This window comes from Cynocephalus volans, chromosome 4 (assembly GCF_027409185.1).
Source record: "Cynocephalus volans isolate mCynVol1 chromosome 4, mCynVol1.pri, whole genome shotgun sequence".
In the NCBI taxonomy this organism is placed as follows: Eukaryota; Metazoa; Chordata; class Mammalia; order Dermoptera; family Cynocephalidae; genus Cynocephalus; species Cynocephalus volans.
In genome coordinates, this window is record NC_084463.1 from 165,565,047 (window position 1) to 165,582,165 (window position 17,119).

The 17,119-nt window shown below is 52.6% G+C and overlaps 1 protein-coding gene and 1 pseudogene across 1 annotated transcript in view; both read right to left on the reverse strand.

Moving 5' to 3' along the window:
* Nucleotides 1-10,004, reverse strand: part of LOC134374848 (uncharacterized) — a 32,399-nt gene extending 22,395 nt beyond the window's left edge. Inside the window, exons 1-2 of the mRNA XM_063092894.1 lie at nucleotides 9,888-10,004; nucleotides 2,119-2,247 (exon numbers count right to left, since the gene is read on the reverse strand). Of these exons, the coding sequence (XP_062948964.1) occupies nucleotides 2,119-2,247; nucleotides 9,888-10,004 (246 nt within the window). The remainder of the gene's footprint in view (nucleotides 1-2,118; nucleotides 2,248-9,887) is intronic.
* A 99-nt stretch (nucleotides 10,005-10,103) lies between these two features.
* Nucleotides 10,104-16,909, reverse strand: LOC134376713 (small ribosomal subunit protein eS25-like; annotated as a pseudogene).
* Between the last annotated feature and the right edge of the window lie 210 nt (nucleotides 16,910-17,119).

A 17,119-nucleotide genomic window follows, 5' to 3' on the forward strand; every position in this document is an offset into this window, starting at 1 on the left:
CAGGAGGAACCCACCCTCCTGACCCCCAGATCTTGGACCTCCAGCCTCCAGGTCTGCGAGACAGTACATGCCTGCTGTTCAAGCTGTTCAAGTACACAGTCTGTGGTACTGTGTCACAACAGTCCCAGGACACTCATACAATAACTAATACGTCTTCCAAGGCGGCGTTCAGCCTGTTCAGACACCCCTGGGGCCCTGGTCCAAGCCCTCAGTTACTAGGAGAGAAGGTCAAATTCGCCATATTCATTACTTCCTACCGCTGGGCACTAAGGACTTTTCATCCATCGTCCCCTTTATCCCTCACGGTGGTGCATGTGGTAAGAACAAGTGTACCCTGCCGTCTCACAGACAAGGAAACCAAAGCCCAGAGAGGCCACCTGACCTGTCCCAAATGACATCGGTAGTAAGCAGGGAAGGCAGGATCAACACTTGGGTCTCCCGACTCTCAGAACCTAGTGGCTGGTACAGTGATGTGATGTGTAGAGGGACGGGGAGCTGGCAGATGCCGAGAGAGCCCTTCATGCCTGGCAGTAGGTCCCTCCCGAGGTGACCAGGCAGCAGGAGCACCACTGGCCTCAGTAGGGAGGTCCTATGACCAGGTCCCCCCAACAGAAGCCACAGCTGTAACCAGGCCCTTCCCAACAGAAGCCGCAGCTGTGACCAGGTCCCCCCAACAGAAGCCACAGCTGTAACCAGGCCCTTCCCAACAGAAGCCACAGCTGTAACCAGGCCCCTCCCAACAGAAGCCGCAGCTGTGACCAGGTCCCTCCCCAGTGGCTGTGACCAGGTCCCTCCCCAGTGGCTGTGACCAGGTCCCTCTCTGGTGGTAGACACAGCTGTGGCCAGGCCCCTCCCCAGTGGCTGTGACCAGGTCCCTCCCCAGTGGCTGTGACCAGGACCCTCTCTGGTGGTAGACACAGCCGTGACCAGGCCCCTCCCCAGTGGCTGTGACCAGGGCCCTCTCTGGTGGTAGACACAGCCGTGACCAGGTCCCTCCCCAGTGGCTGTGACCAGGCCCGTCCCCAGTGGCTGTGACCAGGGCCCTCTCTGGTGGTAGCCACAGCCGTAACTAGGCCCCTCCCCAGTGGCTGTGACCAGGCCCCTCCCCAGTGGCTGTGACCAGGGCCCTCTCTGGTGGTAGACACAGCCGTGACCAGGCCCCTCCCCAGTGGCTGTGACCAGGCCCCTCCCCAGTGGCTGTGACCAGGGCCCTCTCTGGTGGTAGCCACAGCCGTGACCAGGCCCCTCCCCAGTGGCTGTGACCAGGCCCCTCCCCAGTGGCTGTGACCAGGGCCCTCTCTGGTGGTAGACACAGCCGTGACCAGGCCCCTCCCCAGTGGCTGTGACCAGGGCCCCCCCAAGCAGGAGCCGCAGCCGTGACCAGGCCCCTCCCCAGTGGCTGTGACCAGGTCCCTCTCTGGTGGTAGACACAGCCGTGACCAGGCCCCTCCCCAGTGGCTGTGACCAGGTCCCTCCCCAGTGGCTGTGACCAGGGCCCTCTCTGGTGGTAGCCACAGCCGTGACCAGGCCCCTCCCCAGTGGCTGTGACCAGGCCCCTCCCCAGTGGCTGTGACCAGGGCCCTCTCTGGTGGTAGCCACAGCCGTGACCAGGCCCCTCCCCAGTGGCTGTGACCAGGCCCCTCCCCAGTGGCTGTGACCAGGGCCCTCTCTGGTGGTAGACACAGCCGTGACCAGGCCCCTCCCCAGTGGCTGTGACCAGGGCCCCCCCAAGCAGGAGCCGCAGCCGTGACCAGGCCCCTCCCCAGTGGCTGTGACCAGGTCCCTCTCTGGTGGTAGACACAGCCGTGACCAGGCCCCTCCCCAGTGGCTGTGACCAGGCCCCTCCCCAGTGGCTGTAACCAGGTCCCTCTCTGGTGGTAGACACAGCCGTGACCAGGCCCCTCCCCAGTGGCTGTGACCAGGCCCCTCCCCAGTGGCTGTGACCAGGTCCCTCCCAACAGAAGCTGCAGCTGTGACCAGGCCCCTCCCCAGTGGCTGTGACCAGGCCCCTCCCCAGTGGCTGTGACCAGGCCCCTCCCCAGTGGCTGTGACCAGGGCCCCCCCAGGCAGGAGCCGCAGCCATGACCAGGCCCCTCGCTGGCGAGAGCCGCGGCTTACCTTCTCCATGCTGTCCCAGCTGCTGATGGCTGCCCGAGAGACAGGGTGTTGCAGGATGAGCTTCCCCCGTCTGCTCTGAGCCTCGTCTCCAATGAACCAGTCCTCCTCCTCCATTCCCACCAGCACATTCTGAAAAGCACAGGCCAGCACAGGTCGGCCGCAGGAGCGGCTGGGGGCTGGACCCCACTGCACTGGGCCTTCGTGCATTGTGCGAAATGATCAGCCTCTGCGAGGCCGTGGCAGGCTGTCGGGGGTGGCCCAAGACACTGTGCCGGCATCTGTCCCCTGCCCTCCTTGGACCCTGTGAGCTCTTTCGAAATGGCCCACAAGGTGAGATGCTCCTGAGCCATCACTGCTAAGACACTCATCTTGCCACTTTGTGGATGAGAAACCGAGGCAAGGACGAGGGACCACTGAGGAAGGACAGGAGTGGGGAGGGTTGACCAGGACAAGTCTGCAGTGTCATCCAATTCCTGTTGTCTAGGAGGATGAGCCCAGCTACCTTCATGGCAGATTAAATGATTCATTTCAATCAGAGGGATTTACCAGTTGTCCCGTGAGTTAATCAGAGTCCACCGAGAAACACACACCAAGATGGGATTAATGCTGTGAGGATTTTATTAAGGAATATGCCCGGCAGAGGGAACATGAGGAAAGAGGCAGACAGGCGAGGAGAGATCTTGGGCTGTTGCCCACGTCTGAGTCTGGGTGCAGGAGAGAGGCAAACAGGCTGGGTGGGTGTCCTAGACCACTGTGCAGAGTAGGGAAGACTTGGCGAGGCTGCGGGGAGTTCTTTAGCTGCCTTGCTCGCCAGGGGCATACCAGGTCTCCCAGGAATGGGTCTGCCTTGGTGTCCCTGCCACACTCGGTAGTTGGCTGGGAGAAGCCTGTAGGAAACATGGCCTAGGGCCATAGTGCCATATGCAAAGAGGCAGTATGCCACAGTGCAGGGGTAAGTGGTGAAGTGGTGCCCCGCTGCAGCAGTGTAGTGGTGCCATGGTGCAACGGTGCTGAGGTGCAACAATGCAATGGTGCTGTGGTGTAAAGATGTGATGTTGTCATAGTACACTGAGGTAGTGGTGCCGTGATGCCGTGACATAGTGGCACCGTGGGGCAGTGACGCTGTGGTGCGGTGATGTAGTGGTGCCATGTGTCCATGCTACGATGGTGCAATGCTGCAGTGGTGCGATGATGAAATGCTGCCATGGTCCCGTGGTGTATGGGTGCGATAGAGCAGCAGGTTTCAGAGCAAGGCCCATTCTCAAGGCTGCCGCAGCTTGCTTGCACCGAGCTTTTATATCTTAGGAGTTTGTCTTTTCAGCAGGAGAGGGTGGAGCTGGGTTGGAGCCACTAGCTGGGAGACCTCAGGCTCATTGCTGGCCTTTCCTGAGCCTCCATCTCCTCCTCTGACAAAAGGGAAGCACGACAGTCTTCCTCATGTCTCGCCGCAGCACCGCTGGGGGATCAAGTCAGATGAGACCGCTGATGGGAATGCATCACATAAATTGAAGGACATGATGATGCGAGTATTGTCCATGCTGCCACCGCCGCTGCCATTTTTCATCTGACTCAAATCCCAGTGCATGCAGGTGGGGACAAGGACGGTTGTGAGGGTGCAGTGACTGGATTGAAGTCACTGTTTGAAATAACGAGATTGACAGGGCTCAGCGTGGTGTCCTGCTGCCTGACGCCTGCAGGTCGGAGTGGCTGCTCTGCTGGGAATGGACAGGGACTGGGCAGGGCCCTGCTCCTGCCTCTCTGTTCCCACCAGTCCACTCACGAGGGCTCTCACTGCTGTCCCGGCTGTTGGATGCAAGTGCTAGATGGAGCATGGGTGGGGGAGTCCAAGGGAGCCCAGTGTCCCCAGGCCTGTGACACCCCAACTTGGCGAGAGCAGAAGGGCCCTGCATGTGCGGAAGGGCTGTGGAGCTTGGATCTGGAGAGAGGTGTGCGTGTGTGCAGGGCACCCCCAGTGTGCAGACCCTTTAGAAACAGAAACTGACTGGACCTGTGAATGTGAACTTCCCTGGAAAAAGGGTCTTTGCAGATTCAGTTAAAGATCTTGAGATGACACCATTCTGGATTTAAGATGGGCCCTAAACCTAATGGCAGTGTCCTCCTAAGAGAAAGGCAGAGGGAGATGTGCGACAGAGAGGGAAAAGAGAGGACGGCCATGTGACGGCAGAGGCAGAGACTGGAGTGATGCGCCCACCAGCCAAGCAGCACCAATGCCACCAGCGCTGGAAGGGGCAGGAAGGACCCTCCCTGGGAGCCTCCAGAGGGAGCGTGGCCCTGCCACGCCATGATTCCAGATTCTTGGCCTCCTGAACTCTGAGAGAGTCAATGCGTGTTGTTTTAAGCCCCCGATTGCAGTTCTTTCTCACGGCAGCCGTGGGACGCTAACACTCCAGCACAGTGACAACACGGGGCAGAGAAGCCCCTGCTGCCCCTGCCGCAAGGCATCTTCAGTCCCCCTCTCCACAGTACTGGATACGACCATGAGCAGTGGCTGGGGGTGGTGGGGAGTCAACGCGTCCTGCCCTCTCTGGGTTGGTAGGAATCAGGGAAAGAGACTTCGCTTTCAGGAAGACGGTAACAGGAGGACAAAGCGCCTCGGCGTTGAGCCGCCGGGGCACAGAGAGGGCTGAGGGTGGCACCTCGGGCCCTGGGCTGCGCTCCTGCTTCTGGGAGACACGGTCAGGGGGAGAGGGGGGACGACAGAGAACAATCGCCTCCCTTCTGACGGCGTGGCCTGTCCACGTGCTGTGAGGCTGGGGGCTTGGAGGGGATCAACACACCCCTGAGCAAAGACCCTCGTCCCCCACTCAGCTGGGCTCCTCGAGGAGACCACGCCGGGCTCTCTGCGTCTTTCCTTATCTCTGGCATTCCTGCTGCTCCTGGGCTCTGGAGCCTGCCCGGGACTGCAGCAGCCACCACTGGCAGCAAGCCTTTATTTCCGAAGTTCTGGGTGGCTCTTCTGGGAAGCTCGATGGCTCGATTTCAACAGAAACTGGGAGCACAGCAAACTGGCTCTCCACGTGTGCTGGGACCCATCCCCGCGCCTGCCACCCCAGCGCTCAGCCCTCCTCCAGGTTTGGGGAGCACCCACAGGGTGGGCCCATCTGGCTCTAGGTGACCAGGGGCAAGGGGAGACAAAGAGGAGCCCCAGCGTGGGGGAGTGGCTGGCTTCCAAAGGCAGGGCCCTGGCATGTGCAGGTGTCCCAACAGGACGACACAAACAGCACGTCTCTCCTAAAGGGAGCAGGCCTTTTATCAGTGCTTGGAGCACGTCACTGACTGAAGAGTGTCCCCAGAGTCATAGGTGGAAGCCCTAGCCCCCAGTACCTCTAAATGTATGTGGAGGTAAGGTCTTTAAAGAGGTAATTAAGTTAAAATGATGTCATTAGGGTGGGCCCTAATCCAATAGGACCAGTGTCCTTATGAGAAGAGATCAGGACACAGGCACACACAGAGATGACCATGTGAGGACGCAGGGAGAAGACACCATCTACAAGCCAAGGAGAGAGTCCTCAGGAGACACCAACCCTGCTGACACCCTGATTTCTGACTTCCAGACTCCAGAATGCGAGAGAATAAACGTCTGTTTAAGCCGCCCGGTCTGCAGTCCTTTGTTATGGCGGCCCTAGCCGACTCACACAAAGCAAGAGAATAAGAGATCTGTAGGGTCCGTAGGCCACGTCCTTTTCAGTGGGACTTTTCAAAGATAAGGAGCTGGTTCAGGGCTCTGTGAATCCTAGCTTTGCACAGCAGGGGTCGGCAAACTGCAGCCCAGGAGCCAAATCTGGCCTGTCACCTGATTTTGTGTGGCTCACGAGCTAAGAATAGTTTTTACATTTTTTAATTGGTTGGGAAATAATCAAATGAATCATAGTTTGTTACACCTTAAAGTTAAATGAATTCAAACTTGAATGTTTCAGAAATAAAGTTTTACTGGAATACAGCCATGCTGGCTTGTTTACATACCGCGATGGCCGATGTCATGGGTCAGCCTGGCCTGGCCATGGTGCCTGGTTACTTGGTCAAACACCTGTCTAGATGTTGCCATGAAGGCTTTTATTTTCAGCTGTGATTAACATTTACATGGGCAGACTCTGAGTGCAGCAGACCCTCCATCATGGGGGCGCCTCGTCCAACCCATCAAAGATAGAAAGAGCCAAGACCGAGGCCCCCAGGAGGAGGTGGGTCAGCCCCCACGGCCTTCAGACTCGAGCTGCAGCCTCCGCTCCCCACTGGGCCTCCAGCCTGCCGGCCTGCTCTGCAGATTTGGGGCTTGCAGCCTCCACAATCGCACGAGCCAGTCCTTAAAAATAAATCTCTGTCTGTGGACACACATCCTCTGGTTCTTTTCTCTGGAGAAGCTGGACGATTCTTGCCATGTCTCTGGCTGCTTTCCTGCTGCAGCAGCAGTGTTGAGTGGTGGCGACAGAGACCGTGTGGCCCGCAGAACTGAAGATGAGCACACACTGCTCTTTTACAGAGTTTGCAGACCCCTGACCTCGAGGAGAAGGCACTGGGGTGACATCAGAGGCCCACATTTGAGCACCAGCTTCATGAGCTGTCCCTGCTGACAGGGTCCTGCCTTCTCCGTAGCTCGGCTTCCTTCCTCACCTACACAGTGGCCTCAGGTGGGGCCTTGAAGCCGTGGGTCCCAATGGCTGACACCCCCACAGTGTGGACTCAATACAGCAGGATACTCCGGAAAGCCCGTTCCACTGTTCCACTGCAGCTGCTGCTCACTGCCCACCCCAGAGGACACCTGGGTTCTTACAGCGGCACAGGTGGCCCATGCCCTAGATGACTTGGAGTGCTTCGTCTCCACCTCTGAGCATGCCTCAGTCCCTGCCTTAGTCTCTGCTCCTAATGGAAGCATGGACATCCTTTTGGAGAACAGCTCTGGGCCGGCTGTACCCTGTGCAGGTCCTGCCTCCAGACCAGCTGGGTGGACTCGAGGTGAGGAGAGAGCCTGGTCCTAGGTGCAAATGCTCCCTCAACACCCTCTATGACAGTTCATGCTCCAGGGAAGGACAAGCCCTGCAGGAGGGACTGAGCGCTGAGATGGAATTCCTCACTGTCATTGTGGGTTGAGTGATGGCCCCCAAAATCTGCGTCCACCTGGAATCTCAGAGTGTGGCCTTGTCTGGAACAAGGGTCTTTGCAGATAGATCAAGTTAAGAATCTCAAGACGAGGTCATCTTGGATTACCAAGTGGGCCCTAAACCCAATGACATAATGACATGTCCTTATAAGAGAGGCAGAGGGAGATTTGAGACAGGGAAGGGAAAAGCAAGGAGGCCACGTGACAGAGACAGAAATCAGAGTGATGTGGCCACAGGCCAAGGAAGGACTGGAGCCCCCAGGAGCTGGAAGGGGCAGAAAGGACCCTCCCCAGAGCCTTCAGAGGGAGTGTGGCCCTGCCAGCACCTTGATCCTAGACTTCTGGCCTCCAGAACTGGGAAAGAACATATTTCCGCTGTTATGAACCACTCAGTTTGTGATCCTTGTCACAGCAGCCACAGGAAACTAATACATTCGTCATTGTCATCATCATCTCCGGCAGCTTCACTGTTGCTAAACACTCCCTGTGGCCAAGAATCATGCTAAGCACACATTCACCATCTCATTTAACCTTCCAGCCATCTAGGAGATACGTACTTTCATTAATCTCACTGTGCAAAAGAGACCCCTGAGCTGTAAAGGGGAGATTCCCCCAAAGTCATGTGCGTGCTAGGCGGCAGGGCTGGTATCTGAACCTCTGTCTCCCTGGCCTGTAGCCCCAGCTCCTAACCATGGAGCTATACAATTTCCAGGAAACAGCTGACCAACTAGCTGGGGGACAAGCGCCTGCAGTTTGCTAGGGCTGTCCCAGCTATAATCCTGCCACTGGACAGCGAGGAACAAAGCCTACTTTGGGCTGGCTCCCAGAGACACCTGTGCAGTTGACCCATTTGGAGAGGGAAACAGGGATTTTCACCTTCTGTCGCAGGCATGGAAGCCACAGGTACAGAGGACAACTTAACCTGGATAATGAGACACATTGCCAATAATTTGCTCCAAGCGCTGCAAAGCCCAGAAGTGATGACCACGTGATCCTGTGGCATTTGGGATCCTCTGTGTCACTATGCTGCTCCCCACCACAGGTGATGGAACTTTGTGAAGAGGAACTCCATGATCCAGGGCATGGGCTTTGAACTCGGCCCACCCCCCTGCAGATCCAGCCTCTACCACTTGCTCACTGTGTGGGCACAGGTCACCTCTGGGAGCTGCTGGTTGCCCTTCAGGGAGAAGGGGCAGCACAGAACCTCCGTGGTGGTGTATCATGTCACCTCATCCAATGATGGTTATTATGTGCATGGGAGCAAAGGGCCTCCTGGCTGCTTCTGCTGGAAGCACTCGTGGGACATCAGGAGCCTCAGGAAGTGGCGGGGGGCGCGGGGCTCCTACAAAGGTCTCAGTGGTAGACCTGGATCGAGCCCCTACCCACTGTCCCCCAGGGTAACACACAGAGGAGGAGCCAGACACGTAGCCTGCAGATGTGTGTTGTGTGGTCTGCACAGGGCTTGTGGAAAAGTGAGTTAATACTTAACATCTTGACACAGAAATATGAATTTCTTAAACATAGAATTACCATACCATCCAGCCATCCCACCTCTGGGTGCACACCCAAAAGAATTAAAGCAGAGTCTCAAAGAGAGATTTGCACACCCAGGTTTGTAGCAGCATTATTCACAACACCCGAGAGGTAGGAACAACCCAAGTGTCCACAGACAGACGAAAGTGTGAACAAAATGAGGCCTTGCCACATGGCGGAGTATCATTCAGCCTTAAAGAGGACTGACGTACTGGCACATGCTACAACATGGATGAACCTTGAGGACGTTACGCTCAGTGAAATAAACCAGTCACAAAAGGACGAGTGTTGTACGATCCCACTTATATTGGGTAGCTAGAGTAGTCAAACTCAGAGAAAAATAAAGTAGAGTGGTGGGTGCCAGGGGCCAGGGAAGGGGACGGGGAGCCAGTGCTTAATGGGGACAGAGTCTCAGTTTGGGAAGACGAGGATGTTCTGGGATGGAGAGTGGTGACGGCCGCCCAGCAGTGTGAATGTGCTGAATGCCACTGAGCCATGTGCTTAAAAATCGCTGAATGGCAAATTTACGTTATGTGTATATTTTACCACAAAAAGAAAATCTGAATTTTGAAATCTCTTGAAAAACAGGAAGCTCTGGCAACTTTGGGTCCACTTTCAGAGTGGAGCCTGCCTCTTGGGCAGGGCACATGTCCCAGTCCCCACACCCCCCACCTTCCTGCCATAGAGGCTGAGCGTCAGGTGACACTGGGTAGTGGTGGACTCCTGTTCATCCGTACAGTGGAGAACCACTTGCCGGTAGCCTCCCCACTCGTGAAAGTGGGACGAGCAGAGGTAAGCACACGGCAGCAACGTTATTTTTCACGCAGCCCCCTTTACCAAGTGACTGAGACTGGCCTGCCTGTGCCTGAGATGTGCTTAGAAATGCAAGTCCTTGCCCACCCCACCCCCAAGACCTGCTGAAGCGAGAACTCTGGGTGGGCCTGGCTGTCTGAGTGTCACCAGGCCAAGCGCCCCTGTGATTCTGACGTATGATCACATTGGCCAACCTTACCCTGAGGACTGGCCTTGGCCACACCTGTGAGAGAGGGCATGGGCTGCCCAGGTCGGCGACCACCTCTGGGCTGGGCAGCAACCAGGGGGACACCCCCACGTCACTCACATCATGCCGAAGCTTCCCGAGAACAGTTGGGAACACGCCTCGGGGGGCTTCCATTCCTGCAAACCCCACCTTGCTGAAGCCTGAGCCGTAGTCACAGATGAGGGGCACACCATCCATCATGCTGTGTGGGACCCGGGAGAGGCTGTGGGGAGAGACCACACGGTTAGCTGTGCCACCTGCATGGAACACGTCCTCGGGCAGTCACCATGCCAGGCGTTACCCTTGGGCTCCAAGCTCCTGAAGCTCGCAGGTGCAGGGCAGGGTGGGTGGCTCCTCTCCAGAGCGCAGGGCCAGGCCCGGGGTGGCCGCCACTTCCTCGGTGCTGTGGGCAGTGGCCAGAATGGAGCACGTGGCTGCTCTGGAGAAGGGAGGCCATGGGCGGGCTCCCGGGCCGAGGCTGTGGCCTCTGCCTGTCTCGGGCAAGCTCTGGGACTTGCTTCATGGGGCTTGTCTGAAGTAGCCCCTTCCCATGCTCTGAGTGACGGGCTTTGGGCAGGTGCCAGCAGGAGACCCCAGGGGGAGCTGGTGTCCCCGTGGTCTGCACGTGGGTGGTCACGCTGGCCCCCCTCATGCCCAGCTCTGATGCCACCTCTTCTGAGGGCTTCTCTGGCCCCCTGCCTCGGTCAAAACTACTCTCTCCCTCTGGTCTGCTTCTAGAGGACTTTTTCCGTATTTGTACAAGTTGGAAAACATAAGGAAATATGAGGAAGAAAATCATAACCACTCATAGTCCTACTGCCCACAGTTGCTCCTGCGACATTTTGGTGTTTCTATTTTCAACCTATTTTACGTATAGATTTTTAAAAAATCAATTACCCTTAAAAATGAATGAATCCATTTTCTCTCTTGAATATTGCATTTTAATTAAATTAAAAGGAAATCACATTTGAAATGGAGAAATCCTTACCATGACAAATGTTTTCCTCATTTTAAATGTGATTTTCTTTTTGGGGGATAGAGAAAAACTACATGTTCACTGCAGAAAATGGAGAAAACGGTGAGGAAATACAAAACCTTCCCAAACCCTACTATTCACAGATAGCCTTCGTCAGTATTTGGGGTCCACCCTCTTGTCACATACGACACAGGGTCATTATTTAGTGCCTCTGCGAACAGCTGTGCACAGTACAATTTTAGGGGGAGCCAAAGTGCAGCCTCTTCGTATATTCATGGTGCACACAGATCACTCTCACGTATGATGCGCTGCATACGCATCCGTGTCAGACTTCTTTATCGAACGTTACAAACATTCCTTAACACATGGTTAAGCATTACACGGAAACATTTTATATTATCGCATCGTGTTCTGCCACCTCCTCCTACTATGAATCCTTTAATCATCCCCTACTGTACACCACGTAGGTCCCATCTTTCAGGTTATTGTAAGTAACCTGTGACGAATGTCCTTATTCATCTTTGTCCTGCATTTTGGGTTAGCTCCTTTTCATTTACCTCCCTAGAATGACTAGTTGGAAGAACGAAAATTTTTGAAGGCTCCTTAAACACTTTGACAACTTGCTATTCAGAAACTTAGGTCAATTGACCACTGCCACTTCAAGGCCCTTTTCACACTGAGCTACTGTCACTTCCATAGGCCTCTCTCTTCTTGACAGGCCACAAGCTTCTCCAGAGCAGGGTCTGTGTCTCCCTCTCAGCACCCTGGCTCCATCATGGGAAGCTCAGCTGATGTTTGTTCGAGGGTTTTTGAATCTTGGCCTCTCATTTGGGGAACTTTGTAACCTCCTGGGGTGCAATTTTTGTAGGTGTCCTGTTTATGTGCTGATCATGATCTTCAGCTGTGTTGTTGCTCGTGAAGGAAGGGCCTGGGCTGCATCCTCACTTTTCTACATCACAGGGCACGAGGGGCCAGGGTATGCTGGAATAAAGTCTTAGATTTATGGGGCATGGTACAGCACAGGAAGCCATAGTATGCATTTCCTGAACTGTTTCTCACTGAGGTGAGAGCGGCATAGTATGTATGATGATGAGGAGGAGGAAGAGGAGGAGGAAGATCATGAGGATGATGATGAGGGTGATGATGGTGATGGTGGTGATGACGGTGATGACGGTGATGGTAGTGATGGTGATGATGGTGATGGTGGTGATGGTGACAATGGTGATGATGGTGATGGTAATGGTGGTGATGGTGACAATGGTGATGATGGTGATGGTGATGATGGTGATGGTGGTGATGGTGATGACAGTGATGGTGGTGGTGGTGGTGCTGATGGTGATGATGGTGGTGGTGGTGATGATGGTGATGGTGGTGATGGTGATGATAGTCATGGTGATGGTGATGATGGTGATGATGGTGATGGTGATGATGATGATGATGGTGGTGGTGATGATGATGGTGATGATGGTGGTGGTGATGATGGTGATGATGGTCATGGTGATGATGGTGGTGATGATGGTGATGGTGATGATGGTGATGATGGTGGTGGTGATGGTGGTGATGATGGTGATGATGGCGGTGGTGGTGGTGGTGGTGGTGGTGGTGGTGGTGATGGTGATGGTGATGGTGATGGTGATGGTGGTGGTGGTGGTGATGGTGATGATAGTCATGGTGATGGTGATGATGGTGATGATGGTGATGGTGATGATGATGATGATGGTGGTGATGATGGTGATGATGGTGGTGGTGATGATGGTCATAGTGATGATGGTGGTGATGATGGTGATGATGGTGGTGGTGATGGTGGTGATGATGGCGATGCTGGTGGTGGTGGTGATGGTGATGGTGATGGTGATGATGGTGATGGTGGTGATGGTGATGATAGTCATGGTGATGGTGATGATGGTGATGATGGTGGTGGTGATGATGATGGTGATGATGGTGATGATGGTGGTGGTGATGATGATGGTGATGATGGTGATGATGATGGTGATGATGGTCATGGTGATGATGGTGGTGATGATGGTGATGGTGGTGATGATGGTGATGATGGTGGTGGTGGTGGTGGTGGTGATGGTGATGATGGTGATGGTGATGGTGATGGTGATGATGGTGACGAGGGTGGTGGTGGTGGTGATGGTGGTTATGGCGATGGCGATGGTGATGATGGTGATGATGGTGGTGGTGGTGGTGATGGTGGTGGTGGTGATGGTGATGATGGTGATGATGGCGATGGTGGTGATGGTGATGATGGTGGTGGTGATGGTGATGATGATGGTGATGATGGTGGTGATGATGGTGATGGTGATGATGGTGATGATGGTCGTGGTGATGATGGTGGTGGTTGTTTTGTCTCTCACGGGGTGACAGAGATGCATAAAGGATTACTCAAAGCCCATGTCTTCTGAGCAGTGAGGCACCCCAAAGGGATTAACTTCCCAGAACCCTCAAGAGAGAGGCATTCTTCCTTTGGGAAATTAACCCTGAACTGGGGTTCTCTCCCAGTATTTATTCTCCAAACCAGAAAGTTACAGAAAAGGAACATAGGTGGAGTTATGGCTAAGTATAGTTTAACAATAGAAGCTGGTAACATCAGTGAAATAACAAAGTGACATTCCATAATGCAATTTGCAAAAGGTTAAGTCAACCCATCAACAAAAGCTTGTTCTTAACAAATACTGTGTTTTCCTACAGCAGTTTCCTCAATATTTTTACATAACAATAAAGCAACTTTCTTAACATATCAATCAGTAGGTTAACAACTTTGCTGTGTTACAATTCTATATCCATATCAGAGACTTTAGCCTGGGGAAAGTTTCCTGTCTTTTGCAAGGTTAACATTTCTATATGTAATTTTAAAAGGTTAGGTTAAACCTGAAACAACAGGGCTTTGGAAACTAGGCCCTGTGAAATACAGTTGCTTTATAAATGTTAGTATGCTCCACAGGTGGTGATGGTGAGGGTGGTGCTAATGATAGATCATCTTGGCATGCAAGGGGTTTTCCTCAAGTAATCAGCAAATGGCAGCTCTGGGAGCAGGAATACAGATGACATGCTCTTTCTACCAAGTTTGGTGCATTTGGGACATGCAAATAAATTTCTTCTGGGGTTGGTCAAGATGTTTTCATTTTTTCTTTAGTACAATAGCATTGGAGTTTAGGAAAATTAGGTCCAGTAAGAAAAATGTGGTTTTTTCTTTGTTTTGTTTTAAATCATCTGATATTGGCTCCCATTTCCACTTCTTTAGCAGAAGGAGGGAAATTAGGCCATGAATAATTGCACTGCTCTTTCTGAGCCAGAACATTCTCATCTGGGGTGTCTTGAGTGGAATAAAAACTGGTTCAGAGCAGGGAGGGCATTTTCCTCCAGTGGGCTGAGTCTCTGAGCTTGCCCTGTTGCTGTAATGGAAAGCAGGGCTGCTGAACCCAGCATGGCATGTCCAACCAAGGGGCGCTTTTCTACTTGACTCCAAATCCTTGTGGATCTGGGACTTACTTGTGAATGTAAACATTCAGTATCAATGTACAGCATGAAAATCTAAGGAAAACATAAAGGAAATTGGAAGAGAATATTCAGCTATTAATGAAAGAAAATGTTTGCTCTCATCACCGACGTGTGAAAGGAAGGGAAAGACTAAATTGCCTCCAGATTTCAAGTACTATGATGGGTGTATAACCAATACCAGTGAAGGAACTGATGACAAACAGGTACAGAGAGGTCAAGGGTGGAGCCCCGCTGGTGTCCTTCCATGTCAGTGCTTCTGCACGATGCCATTGTGACATGATTAGCAGAGGTGGAGGCCATTTAACCTACTTGGGGATTTTGTAAGTTGACCCACCAGCCTCCTAGAGCCTTTGTTTCTCTCTTTCCATCGTAATCCTGCTCCGTTGTTGGGTTTTGGATGAGATCGTCTCTAAGGTCTCTGGCTTCAGAGATGGTCACATGACCCATGTCAGCCAATGAGATTATTCCACACATTGGCTACTATGCTGAATAATGGCCCCTGTCCTTATGTCATATTCTAATACTCAGAACCTGTGAATATGTGGCCCTACATGGCAAAAGGGACTTTGCAGATGTGATTAAGTAATGGATCCTGAGGTGAGGAGAGTCCTCTGAACTATCCAGGTGGCTCCAATGTAATCACATGTGTCCTCATAAGAGGAAGGCAGAAGCTTCAGAGTGGAAGAGAGATTGGAAGATGTTACGGCGCTGTCTTTGTAAATGGAGGAAGGGGCCACAAGCCACGAAGTGCAAGAGGCCTCTAGAAACAGGGGAAAAAGTGAAATGGATTCGCCCCTGAAACCCCAAGAGGGAGTGCAATCCTGCCAGTACTTTAACTTTGGCCCAGCAAAATCCATTTCAGACTTCTGAACTCCAAAACTGTAAGAGAATAAAGTTACATTGTTTTAAGTCACTAAGTTTGTGGTAGTTTGTTACCACTACTCCTGACCATTGGTCAAGAGGTGGGTATGTGGCACAGCTTAGATCCCTTTTGGGAACACTGGTGCTGTGGACTGATGTCCTCCCAAACTCATTTAAGCTTAATACCCATTGTTACTGCTGAGGGTGGGAAATCCTATTACAATAATTGAGAGGTAGGGCCTTGAAGAGGTGTTTAGATTGTGAGGACCAGGCCCTGGGAAATGGATTAATGTATTGATGGTTGAATGGTGGTTATGGATGTGGTTCTTTTGGTTTTAAAAGGACAGCATGTGAGAATCTCTCTCTCTCGCTTCATCTGCCTTCTCACAATGTGACACCCTGCATCACTGAAGTCACCACCAAAGAAGGTTCTCACCAGGTGTGTACCCTGGACATTGGACTTCCCAGCCTCTGAAACTGTAAGCAATAAATTTTGTTTTCTTATAAATGATCCAGTTTTAGGTATTTCTCTTATAAGCAACAGAAATGGACTAATACACCTGGCAAGAGCTGGTGGGAAGGATACTTTCTTCTGTTGGATTCAAGAGTTGGAAGAACTTGAGATGAGCCTGGAGTGGCCACTGTGCTGCTTGGCCATCACGTGACCTGAGCTTCCCGGGGGAGGAAACCAGCTTCAGGCAGGACACACAAGATATTAGGAATGGATTTTTTGCAATGTCATTTGAGCACAAATGTCAGCCTGCCCTGAGCTATTCAGTCCAGTGAGCCTTCAAAATCATTTTATGCCCGAATGGGTCTGATTTGGGTTTCTGTCACTTGCAACCAAGACAGTCCTGGCCAGTTTATAGCAATTTGGCTCCCTTGTTCCTGGCCGTTAGAATTTGGTGGGCTCTACTGCCCAGAAAATCATTGGGAACTGAAGCTGTATGATTCTCCTCTGAAAATGGTCTTGTAGAGTCAGCTCAAGGTGGATTAGGTCAGAGACATTTAATTCTTTATTGAGAGTAGTTAGTATTCGTTCAGCAAATAATATCAAGTGCCTCTTAGGATCAGGCACCGCCCTAGGTCAGGGAGACAGTGAGAAACACTTGGACAAGTTTCTTCCCTCAAGGGTCTGCTGGTCTACCTGGGGAGCCAGATATTGTAACAGAATTTTTTTTAAAGTTATAAAGCATTTAATGGCTTGTCAGTTGTAATTAATGCTATCCAGGAAATGTATGTTATAAATGGTTATTAGAGGGGACCTCACCTAGTCCAGGTAAGTAAGGGAAGTGTGGTTTACACTGCGTCCTGGAAGAAGAGCTCATTTTATTAGACTACTGTTTTTTCATTTGATTTAAGAAAGTTTTACTTTTCAAAATGTACAGCAGGTTGGCTCTGTCCATGCATCTTACCAGCAGCTGGGCCATCTCCACCCTTGCTGCTCCTGCTATAAATTACTTGAGCTCTGTGCTGTGAAGCCAGTTTGGTGAGTCCCTTGCTCGGAGGCTCCTGGCCAGGGAACCACAGATCTTCAGTCTCTCCCAGACCACAGCCGGGGTTCTGGGCTCCTAGTTGGGAGCTGCCTTACAGAGGTTGTCACGTGTGGCCTTGTCAGACAAGACTAGGTTGTTGAGCTAGTTGTGGACTTTACCTTTGGACCACGTCTTCCTTTTGACCTTGCTCTGAGATTGCTCAGCGGGCGTTTGTCTTCCTTGGCAGATTTCCTTGTGTCTTTCTTCTTCTTGTCCTCAGGAAGCATTCAGAAGCACAGAGAGCAGCTGCCAGCACTGCAGCCTTTTAAAGCTGTCAGACTCTAGTCTACATGGAATACACTTAGCAACCGGGGACATGAATCAACCTCTTGATGCAGGTCAGACTCACATAGCTGTCGCTTCTCTCTCATTAGCCCCCAGCTCTGACAAATGGACTCCAGGGGCTCGCTGGGTCCTAAAGAACCAGCAGTCCAATA